The sequence below is a fragment of the Cricetulus griseus genome, chromosome 3 (assembly GCF_003668045.3).
Source record: "Cricetulus griseus strain 17A/GY chromosome 3, alternate assembly CriGri-PICRH-1.0, whole genome shotgun sequence".
NCBI classification, from domain to species: domain Eukaryota; kingdom Metazoa; phylum Chordata; class Mammalia; order Rodentia; family Cricetidae; genus Cricetulus; species Cricetulus griseus.
The window spans coordinates 72,129,677-72,148,314 of record NC_048596.1 but is presented as its reverse complement, the minus strand read 5'-3'; the positions used below and the strand labels follow the sequence as shown (position 1 = coordinate 72,148,314).

The following is an 18,638-nucleotide window of genomic DNA, read 5'->3' as shown; positions in this document are numbered from 1 at the left end:
ATGGTTGTCAGTAAGCTCCAGTGATCTTCTTGTCTTCTCTATGTCTCCTATCCCAGCACTGGTAGTACAGGTGTGTGCCTCTTGTCCTGCTTTTTCCATGGTTGCGGGGGATCTGAACTTAGGTCATCATGCTTGTGCAGCAAGCACTTGAACCCACGAAGCCATCCCAACCTTCTCTTCATTCTTTAAAACATTGTTTCAGATTATTTATTTTCAGTGTATGAGTATTTCCTGCATGTCTGTGTATGTATCACATGTATGCCTGGTGTGTGGTGTCTGCAAGAGTCAGAAGAATCCATCAAGTCCCCTGGAACTGTCATTGCAAATGTTTGAGAGCCACCATGTAGATACTGGGAAACTACAAACGAGGTGGCTCACAAGTCTACTGCCAACCTACTTCCCAAGAGCATTTGTCATTTCAAGTCACCATTTTGCAGTAACCTGCTGGTTTTCCTGCTCCCAGTCTTCATTCATGACGTCGTATTTCTAACACTTGCATATTTGAATGTTTTCACCAAGTCATTGTGTGAACAGTATATTTCACTGTGCACGTCAAACATTTGAAAGCACTAGTTAACTTTTGGGTGAGCATTCATTATGTCAACTGAGATAAATAAAGCACTTCTTGTAGTGGGTCCCGTATTTCCCGAAGATCCTGACCTGCGTTTACCCATGTTGCAGGAACCTAAGCCCGAGCCCTGAGAGCTGTATTCCTCTTTCTTGGATGACCTATTCCATTGAGTCATGGTCTCTCCCTGAACCTGGGGTTGTGTTTTCTTTGCTAGGCTGAGAGTCAACAAACCCTGTAGATTCTTCTTCCATCTCCACATCCACCCTGAACATCCACCTTGTTATTGAGCAGCAAGCACTCTTAACCACCTCTCTGTCTCTCTAGCCCCTATTTGAATCTACCTTTGAATGATAATACCCTGCCCTGCTTCTGTATTTTTGTATCTGCTGAGCCTGATTCCTTGTAAGTATTTGATATGTTTCCCTAACAATGGGACAGATCCCAGAGCACATCTTAGACCATCTCACTTCAAATCCATGGAGGTCAGAGTCATGACTTTGGAGGTCAGAGTGGCAGGGTGAGGGAAGCTGTGGCTCTTTCTTCAGCAGAAACATCTGTGTTGGCAGAGGTGAGACTTGACATACCTGATACAGGGTTGGCAAGCTCACCATTGGAGTAAAGGTTAAGCATTTAAAGTAATAGAGATAAAAGCAGTTAATCCTTAATTGATATTGGGTAAGAATTCATGTTTAAGCCCCAAAATAATGGAAACAGTAGATTTGTATAAAAGTTAAAGTATCTGCAAAACATATTAAAGATTTGAAGTCCTAAACACACAAAGGACTCATAAGTCAACAAGATGTATAATCTAGGGCTTCACATTTGTTAGGCAGAGAAAATTAATTGAAGATATAAACAAGGAGGATTAGGGCTAGGGAGAAGTTATAAACACGAAAATCATTGTAGAAAAAGAAACACAAATAGCTACTTTTATAGTTAAATGATTAATCTTACCAACAAAGAAAATAAGCTAATTTTCGGCAATGGATACCACCAATTTAAGATTTTAAAATGCTGGTAATTTATGACAGGCATAAGGGTGCATGCCTTTAATCTCAGTACTTGGGAGACAGAGGGAGATGGATCTCTATGAGTTTGAAGCTAGTCTGGACTCCATAGCAAGCTCCAGGTCAGCTAGGGCTATATAGAGAAAATTTGTCTCAAAAAATATATTATATATATATATATATATATATATATATATATATATATATATGATGTATGCTGCTTTATCAATCTTGATGGTATCTTAGCTTTTCTTCTCCCATGGAAACAAAAGCAAAACCTTTTCCCCAACACAACACATATCCTGGCTTCCATTCTGAGGTAAACACATCTTTAAAGTATATAGGCTGATTTAATTCAGCAGTTTTTTTCTACTATCCAGCAGCTGTCATTCTTTTCTCATTAGCGTTTAAAAATTTTAAAGTCAATAAAGCATTGTATAATTGTAGTATCCTTTCTTTGTGGGGCTTCAGTTGGATCCAGCCGACTTACCCAGTTCGTATCTGAGAGGGGGAGTGTGGATTGAGAAATGGCAGGTAAAAATATTAAGAAAAAGATAGAGACACAGGATAGAATGAGGAGGACAATCTAGTGAATATGAAAGCCCCAAGTTTATTCTTCAACATTCTTATATACCCCAACCAAAAAGGGAAACATTTCAAAAGACTTCTTTATCAAGATACAAGGAAGAAACAGAAAGCTTCCTTAATTCTCCAAACATTTGGTAACCACGCCTTAGACGAAATCTCATTATCTGGCCTTGAGGGATAAGAGTAACCAAACCTCAGACCAAGTCTCTTGTTATTTAGATAAGACATCCTACATTTGCCACACCTTAGACCTTTAGGTCTTATGACTTTAACCTTGAACTCTCTGACTTTAAGCCAAAATGAAGTGAAGCCATCTTTATGGGCCCCCATATATAATCAATTTTTGGGGTCTTTGTTACCCCTTTCTGCTTATTAAGCATCTCTTTAAGTACAATTACATCTTTCCATAACTGCTTGTTCTGTAGGATTGTGTGGTATACCTGTAATATGCTGTGTGTTTAATATGCAAAAAGGGTTTCATTTTACTAGAGACATATGCTGGAACATTATCAGTCTTAGTTTGTGTGGGTATTCCCATAATGGCCATAACTTCTAATAAATGTATAATTAAAGAATCAGCCTTTTCAGAATGTCAAAGCAGTTGCCCATTGAAATCCTGAATATGTATCTGTGGTATGGTGCACATACATTAATTTTCCAAACTCTGCAAAATGAAACATATCCATTTGCCAAATTTCATTTCTTTGGGTACCCTTTGGGTTACTTCCTACTGGTAGTAGAATTTGGTTATACAAAGAACAAGTAGGGCATTTCCTTATAATTTCCTTGGCTTGTTGCCAAGTGATAGAAAATTCTTTCTTCAAACTTTTTGCAATTAATATTGTTTTTTTTTTAATGAAATTCTGAGGCTTCTAGCACATTTTCTGGCAACAGCTGATCAATTTCATCATTACCTTGTGCTAGAGGGCCTGGTAGATCTGTATGGGATCTGATATGTGTTATATACAAGGGATAATTTCTATTTCCGATTATTTCTTGTAACTGAATAAGTAACAAAGTTAATTCTGAATCATCTGGAATAATTTCAGCAGTTTCAATATGTTAACCAAGTCTTTCTGCTTATTGAGAGTCAGTAACTATATTAAGAGGTTCTGGAAAATCTAGTAATACCATTGGAATAGCATGTAATTCTGACTTTTGAACAGAATCATAAGGGCTTTGAGCCACTTAACTTAAATTTCCTGACTTATAATGGTCTTTCCTGATTATTTGCATCAGTATAGAATGTAGGAGCTCTAGAAGCTGGTGTTCCCTGTACAGTGTGAGGAAGAATCCAATTAGTTTTCTTTTTAAACTGAAGTCTCTTGTTTTGGGATGTTTGTTGCTAATCTCTCCCAAGAAGTTACTGCAGGCTCTTTGCCAGTGTTCGCTTTCTGCCCATAATGAGACAATTTCAGCATTAGTAAAAGGCACCAAACCACAATTTCTGTTGGGTTTATTCCTGCTAACTGATGAAGTCTCAATTTTCCTTTCAGAATCAATTCAGAAACCCTTTCTATATAGGTCTTTAATTTTTTACTCTTTTTGTGTGGCAAAAATATCCATTCTAAAATATTATCTTCTCTCTGCATAAGAATCCCTGTAGGACAATGTGTGGATAGTGGTATGACCAGGATACAGTCAAGCTCTGGATCCAAGTGATCCCCATGTGCATCCTGTAATTTCTCTTCCACCAAAGCCAATTCTCTTTCAGCCTCAGCTAATAATTTAAGGGGACTATTTAAGTCCTTATCACCTTGTAAGGTTTGAAATAAATTACTTAGTTCTTGAGTAATTAATCTGATTGTGGGTCGTAGCCAATTAATGTCTCCCAGCAACTTTTGAAAATCATTAAGAGTTCATAATTGATTTCTCCTGACTTATACTTTTTATGGCTGAATTTTCTGTAAACCTATCTTATATCCTAGATAATTAATGGAATATCCTCTTTGTATTTTTTTTTTTCGGGAGCAATTTGTAATCCCCAACAAGGCAAAATTTTCTTCATCAAATATTTTTTCTAAGGCATCTGCATCTGAATCAGCTAGTAAGATATCATCTATATAATCGTAAAATTATAGATTGAGGAAACTGTTTATGAATTATTTCCATTGGCTGTTGTACAAAATATTGACACAAATTGAGGCTATTTAACGTCCCTTGTGAAAGAACTTTCCACTGATATCTGTTAACAGACTAGGAATTATTATAAGGAGGCACTGTTAAGGCAAATTTTTCTTTATCCTGTTCTTGCAACGGTATAGTAAAAAAGCAGTCTTTTAAATCAATCACTATAATAGACCATCCTTTAGATAATAAAGAAGAGAAGGGAATTCCATGTGGTAAAGAGCTCATTGGCTGGATCACCTTATTAATAGCCTTTAGATCTGTTACCATTGTCCATTTTCCAGATTTCTTTTCTTTACTTTTCTTCAAGACAGGTTTTTTTTTTTTTTTTTTTTTTTTTTTTTTTTTTTTTTTTGTGTGTGTGTGTGTGTGTGTGTGTGTGTGGCACTGGCTGTCCCGGAACTTGCTCTGTCGACCAGGCTGGCCTCAAACTCACAGAGATCTGCCTGCCTCTGCCTCCTGAGAGCTGGGACTAATGGTGTGTGCTACCACCACCCAGCCAGATTTCTTTTTAATAACAAATATAGAAAAATTCCAAGGACTGATTGATTCTTCAATATGCTGAACATTTAGCTGTTTCTATAACAACTGTTCTAGTGCCTTTAATTTTTCTTATGTCAAAGGCCATTGTACCACCCAGACTGGTTTGACAGTTAACCATTTTAAAGGTAGGGCTGTTGGTACCTTTGAAAGAGCAACAGCTATTGAAATTTGCTTATGTACAACTCAAATAGTCATTGGTTGTTAAATTGGTTGATAAATAACTTTTAATATTTCTCTCAGAAGCATTTTTTATTTTATGGTTGTTTCTGGGATTGGAGGAATGTTAATCTGTTTCCATGGTTGTAATGAGTTTCATCCCCATAAATTCATTGCTATGTTAGGCACATAAGGCTTTAATTTCCCTGTCTGTCTTTCTGTCCCTATACATCTGACTCACCTTGTATTTTGTTTTACCTGAGATAAAGTTCCAATCCCTAGAAGATGGATATTTGCCTCCTAAAGAGGCCAATCTGGATGCTAAGAATTTGGTGAAATTATTGTTATATCTGCACCTGTGTCAACCAGACCTTCAATTACAATGCCATTTATTCATATTTTTCATTTTGGTCTTTGATCATTTATAGATGTTTGCCAAAATATGGCTATTGTGGTCTCTTCTGAAAATTTTGTTTTATCTACTGAATCTATTCTGCAATCCAGAGCAGTGTGGTTTTAAACAACAGGTATTAAGTCTTTTAATTGCTCTGTGGATGAGTTTCCGAAATGCTGACAGGGAATGGTTGAACCAAATTTGCTGTCGGGGCCTGTGGTAGGCTCCCTAAGGTATTTCCCAATGGCAAAGGGTTACCTTAACTGTCCCTTGTTGATCTACATTCATTGGTCCAGTACCAGCTTTTGCCACACCTTCTGCATATTCCAGAAGGCCCAGCCATTGTTCCTTGCCTATAATTCCTGTTCAGATCACCTTGTCTATAGCAATTAAAGCATATGACATTTTGATTTTTCTTAAAATTTTTAGAAATCACTTCTATCAAAGTAGCATCATTAGTGTGAGATCCAACATAAGCTGTATTTTGGATCCATTCATTTATGGGTGCTCATCTTGCCTTTAAAGGCCTAATCACTCTTTTTCATTCTGAATTAGCATTTTGAACAGCCAAAGATTCAATCAATATTTGTCTAACTTTTGGATCTGATATTATTCTAGTAATAGATGAATTCAATCTTTGCAAGAAAAAAAATCAGTGAAGGCTTCTTTGGGGCCTTGTATAATTTTAGTAAGTGACTCTGTCCTCTTTCCTGATTCTTCTACCTTGTCCCAAGCTTTCAAAGCTGCTATATGACATAGCACCAAGGTGTGATCATCAGATGTACCCTGTCTTTGCAAATCAGCATACCGGCCTTCACTGAGAAACTGGTCTTGGGAAGTATCAATACCTCTAGCCCTATTTTGTTTTTCTATGGCCCTAGCTTCCTATTTCCACCATGTTCTCCATTATAACTGAGTACCAGTTCCAATATTTGTGTAGCTAAATCTTTCCAGTCTTGAGTGATAATTCTGTTTGAGTTGCCCATGAATTTAACATTTGTTTCACATAGGGTGAATGCATACCATATGAAACGGCTGATTCCTCAAATCTCCTCAAATCGCCTAACATTTCTGCAGAATTCCAATTAACTTCTGCATAACCTTGGGGATGCCTATCTTCTGCTGGTCATTCTTTAATAGTAATTGGATAATCTAGGGTTGGTGCTCTAATAACCTTGGACCACTCCTTTTCAATTTCTTCATGTGATAGTACAGTGAGTGTTACAGTAGGTCTTTCTAAAGATTGTAACATCAATGTTTATATTTGGCACAAATAGCAAACCAAGTTTTTAAGGATAAAATATAAATTACCAACTAATAATAATTATAATTGACCTGTCAATCCCAGCTAAGTTGATTATCCCTTTATTTAATTTGTCCATTTTCAAACCATCCGCTGTAGAGCCATATATATATATATATTATATATATATATATATATATATATATATATGGCTAATTCCCCCTTTAAGGATTCCCAGGTCTGTTGACTTTTCAGTTTTTTCTGAGCAGCACTGTGGTGCTGGGGTGGGGAGGTGGGTAGCCAGCTACAGTGACAGAGCTCGGCTATAGGGGTGGGGGCAGCCAGGCTAACTCTGCTCACCCCAAGTGCCAGGACCGAAAGGGGCAGGCCAGTAAGGTGAGCTGGGCTAGCAGCTGTGCTGCTCACAGCCAGGCCTAGGGCACCTGCAGCTGTTCATGCACAGCTCGGGGCTGAGGATCCAGTGTGGGAAGGCATGGGTCCACCAGGATGACTCTGCTGGCTGTAAAGCGGGCAGCAGATGGCTGTGACTGAGACCCATGAGTGTCAGCCTGGGGAGAGCAGGAGACAGCAGCGGGAAAAGTCAGCGACCTGCATGGGGTGGACAAGTGGTGCCTTTACTACCACATTTTCACCACACATTGGATGCCAGGTGCTTCATTTATCTAAGTGATTCTAATATCAGTAAAACTCAAGAGTCAGATATTGGGGTAAAAACCTGGCAGATCCTAAGAGCTGTGGAGGAACAGTCAGCCAAACCTTACACTCAGTGCTTCCCAGATCAAAAAGAAAGTGAATCTCTCCAAGCCCCTCCCTGTATCTTTCTGTGCACCCCCCATCTGGGTCCTCCAAAACCCCTGTGGCTAATTCCAGTCATCCAATTGCTGACTGTGCCTTCTAATTCAAGGTAATTGTTAGTCTTGGAATGTCAGTGTGAACAAATATGCTACAACATATATATATATATATATATATATATATATATATATATATAATATGTGTGTATGTATATGTATATCTGTATATATTCATATGTTTGTTATGCACACACACACATATATACACACACACATATGTATATATATGGGGTAAGTGTTAAAATAAGCTCTTAAATATGTTTTTGGCAGAAATCTAATATGATGTAACATTTATAGAAGTAATTTGAAAATGCTCGAGAGCCTTAATGTTTTAAATGTTGTGACTACTAGTTTCTTTCCTAGGAATCTATCCTAAAGTTAGGAATGGAGACAAATGAAATATTTATACTAAACTCATCATTTATATCACAGTTTTTTTATGATAGAAAAAAAAACTTGATGTTTAAATAAGGAAGTACTTCCTTAAATGCAAAGTTATGCCACCAGGAAGTCATGATTTTAAGGATATTTTCTTTAAAAAAGATTTTTTATAAGATTTATTTTTAGTTTTTGTATCTAAATGTTTTGCTTGCATGCATGTAAGTAAGTTCACCACATTGTGCAGTGTCCATGGAGGTCAGATGAGGCGTCAGATGCCCTGGAACTGGAGTTACAGATGGCTGTCAGCCATCTTGAGGGTTCTGGGAACTGAACCCTGGTCCTTTGTAAGAGCAGCAAGTACTCTTAGCGGTTGCATCATTGGCCTGGACCAACAGCTGGATACTAATCAAACAATGTGGCACAAAGGGAACACAGGACAACTCAAGTTTGTCCCAGACCAAGCATACAGTGTCTATAACCTTTTAGGTCAGTGGTTCTCAACATTGTGACCCCTTTGGGGGGGTGTAATGACCCTTTCATGGGGGTCACCTAAGACAGTAGAAAGCACAAATTTTATATTACAATTCTTAACAGTTGCAAAATTACAGTTATGAAGTAGCAAGGAAAATAATCTTATGGTAGGGGGTCACCACAACATGAGGAACTTTATTAAAGGGTCACAGCATTCAGAAGTTTGAGAATCACTGCTTTTAGGGGAAGAATTGGGTTCTTAAGCTAACCCAGGGTCCTGGCCCCAGGCCATTACTGGCCTTCCCAGCAGGTTCCTTTTTCATGCATCAGGGCCTCTGTGAAAGCTAGAGATTAATCTGGCTCCCACAACATCTCTCCAGCCTAGAAAAAGAAAAAGACTTTAAACAAAAAATTTTGTCCCCAGGAAATGTTGCTCTTAAGAGTAGGTGGTTCTGTGTGGCACAGGGTTAATGTACAAGCAGAGGCCTGGTGTGAAACAGAGCAACCTTACTCTGTGGCCAGTTTCCCCCTCAGTTTTGTAGTGTTGCTTTGTTATCATACGTGGCATTTAAAACTTCTGTTTCAGTAGCTGCCTGTATAGTTTCTGAGGGAGGTGTTACAGCAGGTTGCTGTGGTGTTCAGATTGGAAGACCTCTTTGGTTTTCTTTCTTTTGAGACACAGGCTCGCCATTAGCCCAGGCTTGCCTCAAATTAACTGTGTATTGCAGGTTGGCTTGGAACTCAAGACCCTCTTGCCTTAGCTTGAATGCCTAATTACAGGCATGCACCACCATTCCTGGCTCTAGACTTTTATTTACTTATTTTTTTTTTAATTTTGAGACAGGATTTCAAAACTTGTTCTGGGTGGCTTGGAACTAGCTCTGTAGACTAGGCTGGCCTTGAACTCACAGAGATCCTCCTGCCTCTGCCTCCCAAGAGATGATTAATGTCATATGCCACTACACCTGTTTTTTTGTTTGTTTGTTTGTTTGTTTTTGTTTTTCCCAGACAGGTTTGCTCTGTTATCCTAGCTGTCCTGGAACTCCCTTTGTAGACCAGGCTAGCCTCAATCTCACACCTCTTTTTGATTTAATAATGATTTAATATAAGTTTTTGAGTGAGAGCTTTACTGGATTTCTCTTGATTGCAGCAATGCCTCCTGTCCTGTGGGTGATTTGACCATGTTACTTTTTAAAATGGGACTCCTGATGTCGGCCTCATAATGTTGTCAAGATTAGAAATGAGGACTGACAAGATGGCCTGAGTTTGATCCCTGGAGCCCACATGGTGGACGGAGAGAACTGACTCCCACAAGTTATTCTCTGGCCTCCACATGAGCACCATGGCTTACATGTGCCCCACTTTCACACGCACACAAAAAAGAACAGAAAAGATTAGAAACGATAATGTGTGTAGGAGCCTTTAAAATCATTTTTCCCATTAATTCTTACAATAAAAACAATGAAGGTGGGTAAGTATTGTAAGACCCTCGGAAAGCTGAGGCTTCCAGAATCTTAGCCCAGGACCTCGGCCACCCCAACACAGAATAGAGGCGAAAGCTTGATGCAAATTGCATGAGGCTTTATTGTAGTTTAACGAGCTAACCCCATGTTAGCTCTGGTCTTTGACCCACCCACCATGGCGGATGGCTAGCAAAGACGGTTTGAAGCCGCTGCGTACAGATCTTTATAGGGCAGCGTAAGGGGAGTGTCTAGGGGTACGCACAGGCTCATGATTGGTGTGCCTCCAGGCTTGGAGGGCTTGCCCTGTGTTGATTGGTCAACTGGTTGTTATGGCCCATAGGCCCTCCCAGGGTGGTTGCTATGCTCTCTACGTCATTGCTGTGCGTCATTGCTGTGCGCTTGTCCGTAAAGCACACCCAGGGTCGTAAAGCATAGCGCCACCAGCTAACTTCTGATTGGCTCCTTGTCACGAGACAGGCATCTGACTTTCTAGTGTCTGGGACAAGGTCATAGAAGCATGTGTTTGGCCGTTATGGCTGCCAAAAGGGAAGCTGGTTCCTTCAGTATAGCTGGGAGGCAGCACCTTGCCCAGCACCCATGAATCTGTGGGTTCTAGCCCCAGCACTGCAAAATAGCCACAACCAACCAAAGGAATCTATTGTTTTTGCTTTCTAGTGAAAATGTAATGGTAAAGACATTCAAGAAACAACAGTCTGGGCCCAGTGTTGGTGGCGCACGCCTTTAATCCCAGCACTCGGGAGGCAGAGGCAGGTGGATCTCTGTGAGTTCGAGGCCAGCCTGGTCTCCAGAGCGAGGATAGGCTCCAAATCAATACAGAGAAACCCTGTCTCGAAAAACCTAAATAAATAAATAAATAAATAAATAAATAATAACAACAACAACAGTCCGGCTTTGGGGGGCTGAAGCTGGACTATCAGCACCATGAGTTCAAGGCTAACCATGGCTACATAGTTCAAATGCAAATGAATTTGAAAACTAAACTATTAGTGTATAATTACCCTGCATGTAACAGATAATTTTTTCAGTAAAATAAAATTTAAGTGGTAATAAGTAAAATGAAATTTTGTCATCAGAAACATTTAAAATTTTAACTTATTATTAATGTGTGTGCCTGAGCACACATGTGAGGTCAGAGGGCAGCTTTTGGGGGTTGTCTCTGTCCTTCCACCATTGGTTCTGGGCATAAACTCTGCTTACATGGTAAGTGCTTCCACCCTCTCAGCCGTCTTGCTGGCCTGAACCAGCAGGAATATTAATTCTTGCTAATCTTTTTCAGCTGTTGAACTATCAGAAACATCACTATTTGTGTAGCAATCTTTGTAATCCTGGTTGGAGAAGAGTCAAATTATAACCTCTGTCCTTAGACATGTTTTGTATGTAATTTGCTTCTCTTTTGGATGTCTAGAATGGTATTAGTTTACACGCAAATCACCGTAGCCTGTTGTGTGGTTCAGATGAGGGGCACTCAGTAAATGAGCAGTTCCTGTTGGTTTTGTCCTAAAGTCATGTATAAAGAAAGTGGCTTTCTGGATTCCTTTGCCCAGTGTATGACCCTTTGGGGAAAGGTGTTTTTCAGAGTGTGATCAGAAAGTGGACAGCTCCATGGCCATTTTCAGGCCTCTTTGGGTCTGGAGCCCCTGGGTGGGTCCTTCCATTTACCCTCTTTGTGGTGGGCAGCTTGTTTCCTCCACTGTAGGAGCTCCCATCAGCAAGCCCTCCCTCCTCTCTTAGCCCGTAACTGCCCTGATAACCAGGTCTTCCTGAGGCCTCAGAGTTACTGCTTTACCACAAAGTCCTTTAGGGTAATATGTTCTGTGGGGGATGCTTGTAACTGCTTCTTTGGGGGGGAGGGTGTTAATCCTTTTTAAAATATGCTGCAAAAGATAGTTTAATGTTTTCTGGTAAATGCATTCTCACCATTGCTTCTTACTTTATTTTAGCCACTGATCTGCTTCTTGCCTGGAACCCCATTTGTTTGGGATTGGTAGAAGGAGTTATCGGGAAAATTCAACTTCATTCAGGTATGTTTTTTATAAACTCCTTACACTTGTAAAATTTAACATGACATTACATTTCTGTGACATTGTCCTTTTCGAGGTTGCATGTAGATTCTATTATGACATTGGTGATTTCTTTGCCCTAATTTTGGGTCTTCTAAAAGCAAGTATATTTCTATTTAAGTTTAATGAAATAAGAATAAAACTATTGAGAAAAGAAGACACAATATTACAATTGTTTTACTCTTTTGTTAAAAACAATTCTCACAAAATCCCTACTTGGTACCAGGGATTGTGCTAACTGGCTAAACACAATTGTGAGCCCACACTGACCCCTTTCTACCCTCCCAGAGCTTACAGTTAGAAGAAAAGACAGAATTCATGGCCACGTGGTACAAGTGTAGCCCCTGGGCATGTGTGTTTGTTCTGTTAAGGAATGGCACAGCAGGTTCACAGAGATGAGGGAAGTAGTGAGAACAAAGCCGGAAAGGTGGGCAACTGACAACATGATTGGCTGGCTTTGGGTCAGTGTCTAGTGCTGAGTCAGTCTCCTCTGCCAGGGAAGGGACTTTTAGTATGTGGTGTGGTACTTTCTGGGACCTCTGTCCAAGGCAAGCAAATGGATGGAAAGTCTAAGTCATTCACCTGGACCCCACCTGGGAGAGCAGATACCTCTTCTCCCGGGTATGTGAGTATGCATGCTGCATGTATGCCGGTACTCCAGGTGGCCAGAAGAGAGTGTTGATCCCCTGTAACTGGAGTTACAGGCAGCTGTAAGCAGGCCCATGTGGGTGCCAGGAACCAGAAGACCAGGAAGTATTCTTAACCACCAGCTATCTTTCTAGCTCCTTCATTTGATTTTCAGAGACAGAGTCTCACTCTAATCCAGGCTGGCCTGGAGCTTGCAGTATAGCCCAGGTTGGCCTGTGCCTGCTGAATGATGGGTTTACAATTATACCTGCATCCTTTGATGATAACCTGAGTATTAATTATGAACTATAGGAGACTTTGGCCTCTGAAGTCAGTTACACCTCTGTAGTATGCCTGTTGTGACTTTTTTCCCTTTGTTCTCTTTTGTTTCTTTTATGGTTATTGTGTGTGTACATTTGTGTATGGTGTGTGTGTGTGTTTGTGTGTGTGTGACTGTTGGTGTGTGTGTGCCGCAGTGCACTTGTGGAGGTCAAGAACAACTTTTGGGGGTTGGTTTCCTCTTTCCACTGTGGGTTCAGGGAGTGGAACTCTGCTCTTCAGATTTGTGTTTACCCACTGAGCCATCTCACTGGCCTTGTTCTTTCTTTGTGTGACAGGGCCTCACTTTGTAGGTTTATTTTGAATTCATGATGATTCTGTTGCCATAGCCTTCCAAGTGCTGGGATTATAGGGATGAGCCACTGTTTTTAAGTTTAAAATAAGATTATTGAATCTTAAATAAACACATTGCTAGAGACAATTTTTAAATTTTCTTTTGCTATATTCTTTGATTATATTTTAAAGTGTTCTTATTATGAAAAAAATTTTTTCGAGAATAATTTTATAGATATAAGGTACTGCTTATCACAGACAATAGCATAGGGTGTTCTGAAGTGTACATATTCATCTCCTGTCCAGATTAAGAAGTGAAAATGACCAGTGACTTCAGAGCTATCTTTGCCATTTTCTCCAAGCTTGTCCTTCTTTTGAAGGGAAATTACTGCTTTTCTTAGACATATATTCCTAAACAGTATGTTGCTAAGATTTATATTTTGGAGATTTTTTTGTAAATTCTATTATTTGTGTTCTCTCTCTCTCTCTCTCTCTCTCTCTCTCTCTCTCTCTCTCGTGTGTGTGTGTGTGTGTGTGTGTGTGTGTGTGTGTGTGTGTGTAATGTATGTATGTGTTTATGTGGGTGTGTGTGCACACATGTGCATGGGTGTTTGTGGAGACCTGAGGTCAATGTTGGGTATCTCCCTTGTGTTTTTCACATTATTTTCTGAGATAAGGTCTCACTGAACCTGGAGATCCTCTTGTCTCTGTCCTCCCAGAACTGGTGTTACAGATACAGCAGCCCTAACTCTCATGTGAATGCTGGGAATTTGAATTCAGGCACATAACCTCTGAACCGTCTCCCTAGCCTGTGTTCTGTGGTGATACATTATTTTGAAAATGTCTCATACATTCTTTTGACCTTTTTTTCTTCTTGTTGTAGAGTATAAGTTGCTTTGGCAAGTTACTCCTGAACAGATAATCTCTTAGTTTTAAGTCTTTTCTTCTTGAGACATGGTCTTAAAATGTATCCTTGGCTGGTCTAGAACTTGCTATGTAGATCAGACTGGTCTGGAACTCAGAGATAGGCCTTGCTCTGCATCCTGAGTACTGGAATTAAAGGCGTGCGATTCTATACTTGACCTTTTTCTTCTTTGTATTATTTATTTTATCTATTAATTATTATTTGAGACAGGGTCTAACTATGTAATCCTTGCTGGTCTAGAATTTACAGAAATCCACCTGCTTTGCCTTTCAAGTGCTGGGATTAAAGACATGCACTACCATGCCTGACAATTTATTATTATTTATTATTTATCTTTTAAAATGAGGTCTCATGTATCCCAGGTGGGCCTCACACTTACTATGTGTGGATGAGCTGGAACTTCTGTTTTCCCTGCCTCCACCTCCTGAGTGCCAGGGTTACATGTCTGTCCCACTCTGCCTGTCCCCCTTCTTTTTGTTGTTGATGTTTTGAGATTTACCTATGCCGAGAGATGAAACTAGAGTTTCTTGTTCTTCCTATTTCATGATTTGTCTGTCTTTCCCTCACTGGGTTATTTATTTTAAAAAAACTAAAATTTTTTCTTTTTTCTGTTGTTGTGTATTCTGCTTTTGCTAGGCTTTAACATTTCCTTCAGCATAGAAGAGGAAAAAAAGCATTTAGTCGTTGTGTAACCATGCTAAGTATTTTAATAACACTCTCCTACCTGTCCACATTTACATACATATATCTCTAATTCATTTGCATACTGACAAGATAATTTCACTGCTGGTAGTTCTGAGCTAAAATTCATTTTCTATTATGTAAATGACATGTATGAAACTTCTGAATTATTTTTCTCCAATTTCAGTCACATCTCAGAGCAGTGAATAAATTACTGAAATCAGTCAGGAGACTGAGTCAAGCTCCATTTGTTAATGTTTATTATTATTATTTATTAGAGAACTCTAGCATCTGCTTCACTATCTGTTGTGTAATCAGCCATCCTAAAGACTGGCTGATTGGCATGAGACAGCAACAGTGAGCAATCCTCCCAGGATCCTGTGGGCTAATGATACTCAGCCCTCTGTTGCTCTCATCTGCATGCTGGGCAGACCAGCAGCGGTATTCATCCGAGTTTGCCTGGGTTGCCACACTGCCTTCATGTAGCCTTTCTATGTCTCCCCATGGCTCTCATCTTACAGGGCATCTCTTCTGGGATCTTTCTTTCTATTCTGGTGTCTTCTTCTTTCTCCTGAATAGTAGAGACATCTTTTCAGGGAGTGCCTGGAAGCCAAGAAGACAAATCCCCAGGTCAAGGACCTTATTTCTTAAGCTGTAAAGCAAGAGCCAGAGTTATTTGCCTCATTATGTGTTTGGGTATTGTGAGTCCCAAATGAGATAGTGCACCTGAAAGTTCTTACTAAATTACCAGGCTCTTCTACTTATACAAATCTATCAGCTTCAGTTAAAGGGAAAAATCTATCCGCTTGTGCAAAAAACACTTTTTATAAGAACTCATGGTTCTGAAATGGAAAGTGGATGCTGTGTGGGATTTGAGATCTCTCATCAACATTTCTCTTTGCATATCTCCTTCACCTTTTTCTCTTTGATTTTTTCCTCTTGAAGTGGAGGTCTTGTGTAGCCCAGGCTGGCCTCAAACTTCCTATGTAGCCAAGGATGACCTTAAACTTCTGATCTTCCTGCCTCCCTCCTGAGAGATGAGATGACAGGTGTGCACCACCATACCAAGTTTGAATGGTGCTGGCGAGGAGTTTGGGTGGGGTGGGGAGGAATTTGGATGGGGCTAGGGATTGAACCCAGAGCCTCATGTGTCTTAGCAAGCACTCTACCAGCCATGCTCCAGCCCTAGACCCTGTTTTTATTAGAAAAAGAATTCTGCTCAAAGGATGACATTCTCGTCCCTCAAGCCTACTATGTAATTAGTGGGGCCTGACCAGCAACCAAAAAAGATTGGCCAGGGATTCTGCTTCACACGTCTAGAGAAGAGGCTTATTGGTCCTGCTTGGCCGAGGACCTTCCAAGTCACCTAGTTCAATGTGCATCACAGGGCCTTTTTCCTAGTTGGGGGGGAGGCAGTCAGAGAAGCAGGGAGTGGCCTTGGTGGAAAGCACCAAGTTCTTTTATCAGCACTGGCCACTGCCGCTCCACTTTTCTCCTCCATGCTGAAGATACACACTCTGTGGTTGCCTTGCTTATGTGGAGGCAGTGTGGGGAGGAGAGGGAACAGGGGAAGAAAACACAAAAAGGGAAAAGAAGGGCAGAGAAGGTCTCTTAATTGTCCTTATCCTTGCCCTTGTCACGGTCACCTAACAGGTTTGGTTTGTGTGAAGGGAGCCAGGAGCGAAGCCGCCCGGGACCTTCTGGGGCCTCTGTTGCCCCCACAGCCTCTGCTTCTCACTCACAAGATCCATCCTTCACTCCTCTTCCCTTTTACCCGCTGCCCTCCAGGCCTCACCCCTTCTCCCCACCACCCGTGTGTAGCTGCAGCTCTTGCTCAGAGTTAGATTGGCCGGAAGGAGCTGTGTTCCTGTGTGTCAGAATGGAACTGATACTTGGGGGTATTTTCCCATGGGAACATCCTATCATTTGGGGTAGGAGATGAGGGAAGAAAGCGTCTGTACTTAAGCTCGCTCTCCCTCCTGTTCCTCCTACTGGTTTCCTACATATTAACGCATGCGTTTTTGTTCTTGTCTAGTGTGATGGGAACATGGTTTTATTCGAACAGATGTCATTGTCAGTCTAAAAGCGGCGTGGGTGAGCTATGCTGCTGTTCGTGATTGTTACTGAACTCTGGACTCTGAAGATTAGAGCAGGCTTTCGTGACTTTTAGAACCATACTTGTTTGTTAGGGCAGTCAGAGCAGAACATCACAGGTTGGGAGAAGCAGTAAACACAGAATTTCATTTTCCTGTAATGCTGGAGACCAGAGTGTGGGCAGGACTCGTTTCTTCCAAGCCCTCTTCCCTTGGCTTATAGATGGTTGCGATCCCTAGGGGTCCTGGGCTTCCCTTAGTAAATTTTCTTATAATAAAACCAGTTATAGGGCTAGAAAGGTGGCTTAGCAGTTGAGAGCACACACTGCTCTTGCAGAGGGCCTGAGTTAGACCAGCACCCATGTCAGGTGGCTCACAACAACCTGTAACTCCGGCTCCAGGGAAACCAGTGTTTCTGGCCTTTTGGGGCATTGGCATCCATTCATATGTATATACACACAGCTCACATAATTATGCATAGCTCAAAATAACAAAGTAAATCTTTAAAGATAATAAGTTAAATCAGTTACACTGGATTAAAGCCTACCCTAATGAATTCATTTTAATGTGATTCCTCTTTAGAGATTGTCTCCAAACATGGTCACATTCCAAGGTCAAGACTTCAATGAAAGAGATGGCTCAGCCCACAGCTAGAGCCTAATGTTCCATTGAAACACTTGTTACGATGCATTGCTGAGAATTCTTTCCAGTTCCAACAGTCTCTATTGCATGGTGACATGTTTTCTGAACATGACTGACTAAGCAGTGTGGAGGTAGACTAGACATGAAAGATGGAATGACGACCTTGGGTCAGGCCTCTTCATGAATCTCAGTTGCCAGATGGCCATGCCTCCAGAGCAGTTGGGCTGGCTAAGTGAGTTCTTGATCATGGAAAGCATTAAGTATAACTAATATTTCTCGTTTCCTTTTTTCCTTCCTTCCTCCCTCCTCTTCCCCTTCGTTTGTGTGTGTGGTGCTTGTGATTCTCCTGTCTCAGCCTCCTGAGTGCTGGGATGGTGTAAACACATGCTGCCCTGTCCACTTTGTTTGGATTTCTTTTTGTTTTCCCTTTAAAAAACCTAGGAGATAGCCTTCCACAGAACCACTCAATTTCTGCGTACATAGTTTTGAAAAGAAAAAGGTTAACTTGGACTGTTTTTCTTAAGCTAATATTTACTGAAACTATAGTAACATTAATAAGTTACCAGAAACTCCACTGTGAGACTGGAAAAAAATTTCATAGTAAAATATGAGTAAATTGAAAGTGTGTTCAGTTGTGCTCCCCACCCCCCCAGCCTTTGGACAAGGTCTCATTATGCATCCCTGGGTGGCCTAGAACTTACCATATACTTCATATATGAGTTCAGACTGGCTTTGAACTCATAGAGATCTACCTACTCCTGACTCTTGAGCACCAGAGACTAGAGAGATGGTTAGTGGTTCCTCCAGAGGTCCTGGATTCAATTCCCAGGACTCACATGGCAGCTCACACCACATGGCAGCTCACAACTGTGTGTAACTCCAGTTCCAGCGGAACCGGCATCCTTACATAGACACATATGAAGGCAAAACACCAATGCCCATTCCACACCAAGGAAGTGTGTCCCACCAAGCTCAGCTGTTCACTCACTTTTATAAGGTCTTCCAAAAGTTGCCCTATTAGCCTTGGTGACAAGGAAATACCTGTGTAGAGCTGTTTGTTTTTCATTTGACTGCTCTTCTGATACTCACAGGCAAGTGTACCTTCAGGGTTTAGTGTACTGTATCTCTGACAGTTTGAATGCCTGGCTTTGGGTTGAC

General features: G+C 40.7%; 1 protein-coding gene across 4 annotated transcripts in view; it reads left to right on the top strand.

Moving 5' to 3' along the window:
* Inpp5f (inositol polyphosphate-5-phosphatase F) overlaps positions 1–18,638 on the top strand; it is a 110,671-nt gene that overhangs the window by 21,236 nt on the left and 70,797 nt on the right. For all 4 annotated transcript variants that reach the window (XM_027404454.2, XM_027404453.2, XM_027404455.2 and 1 more), the window contains exon 2: positions 11,781–11,861. In XM_027404454.2, the coding sequence (XP_027260255.1) occupies positions 11,781–11,861 (81 nt within the window). The remainder of the gene's footprint in view (positions 1–11,780; positions 11,862–18,638) is intronic.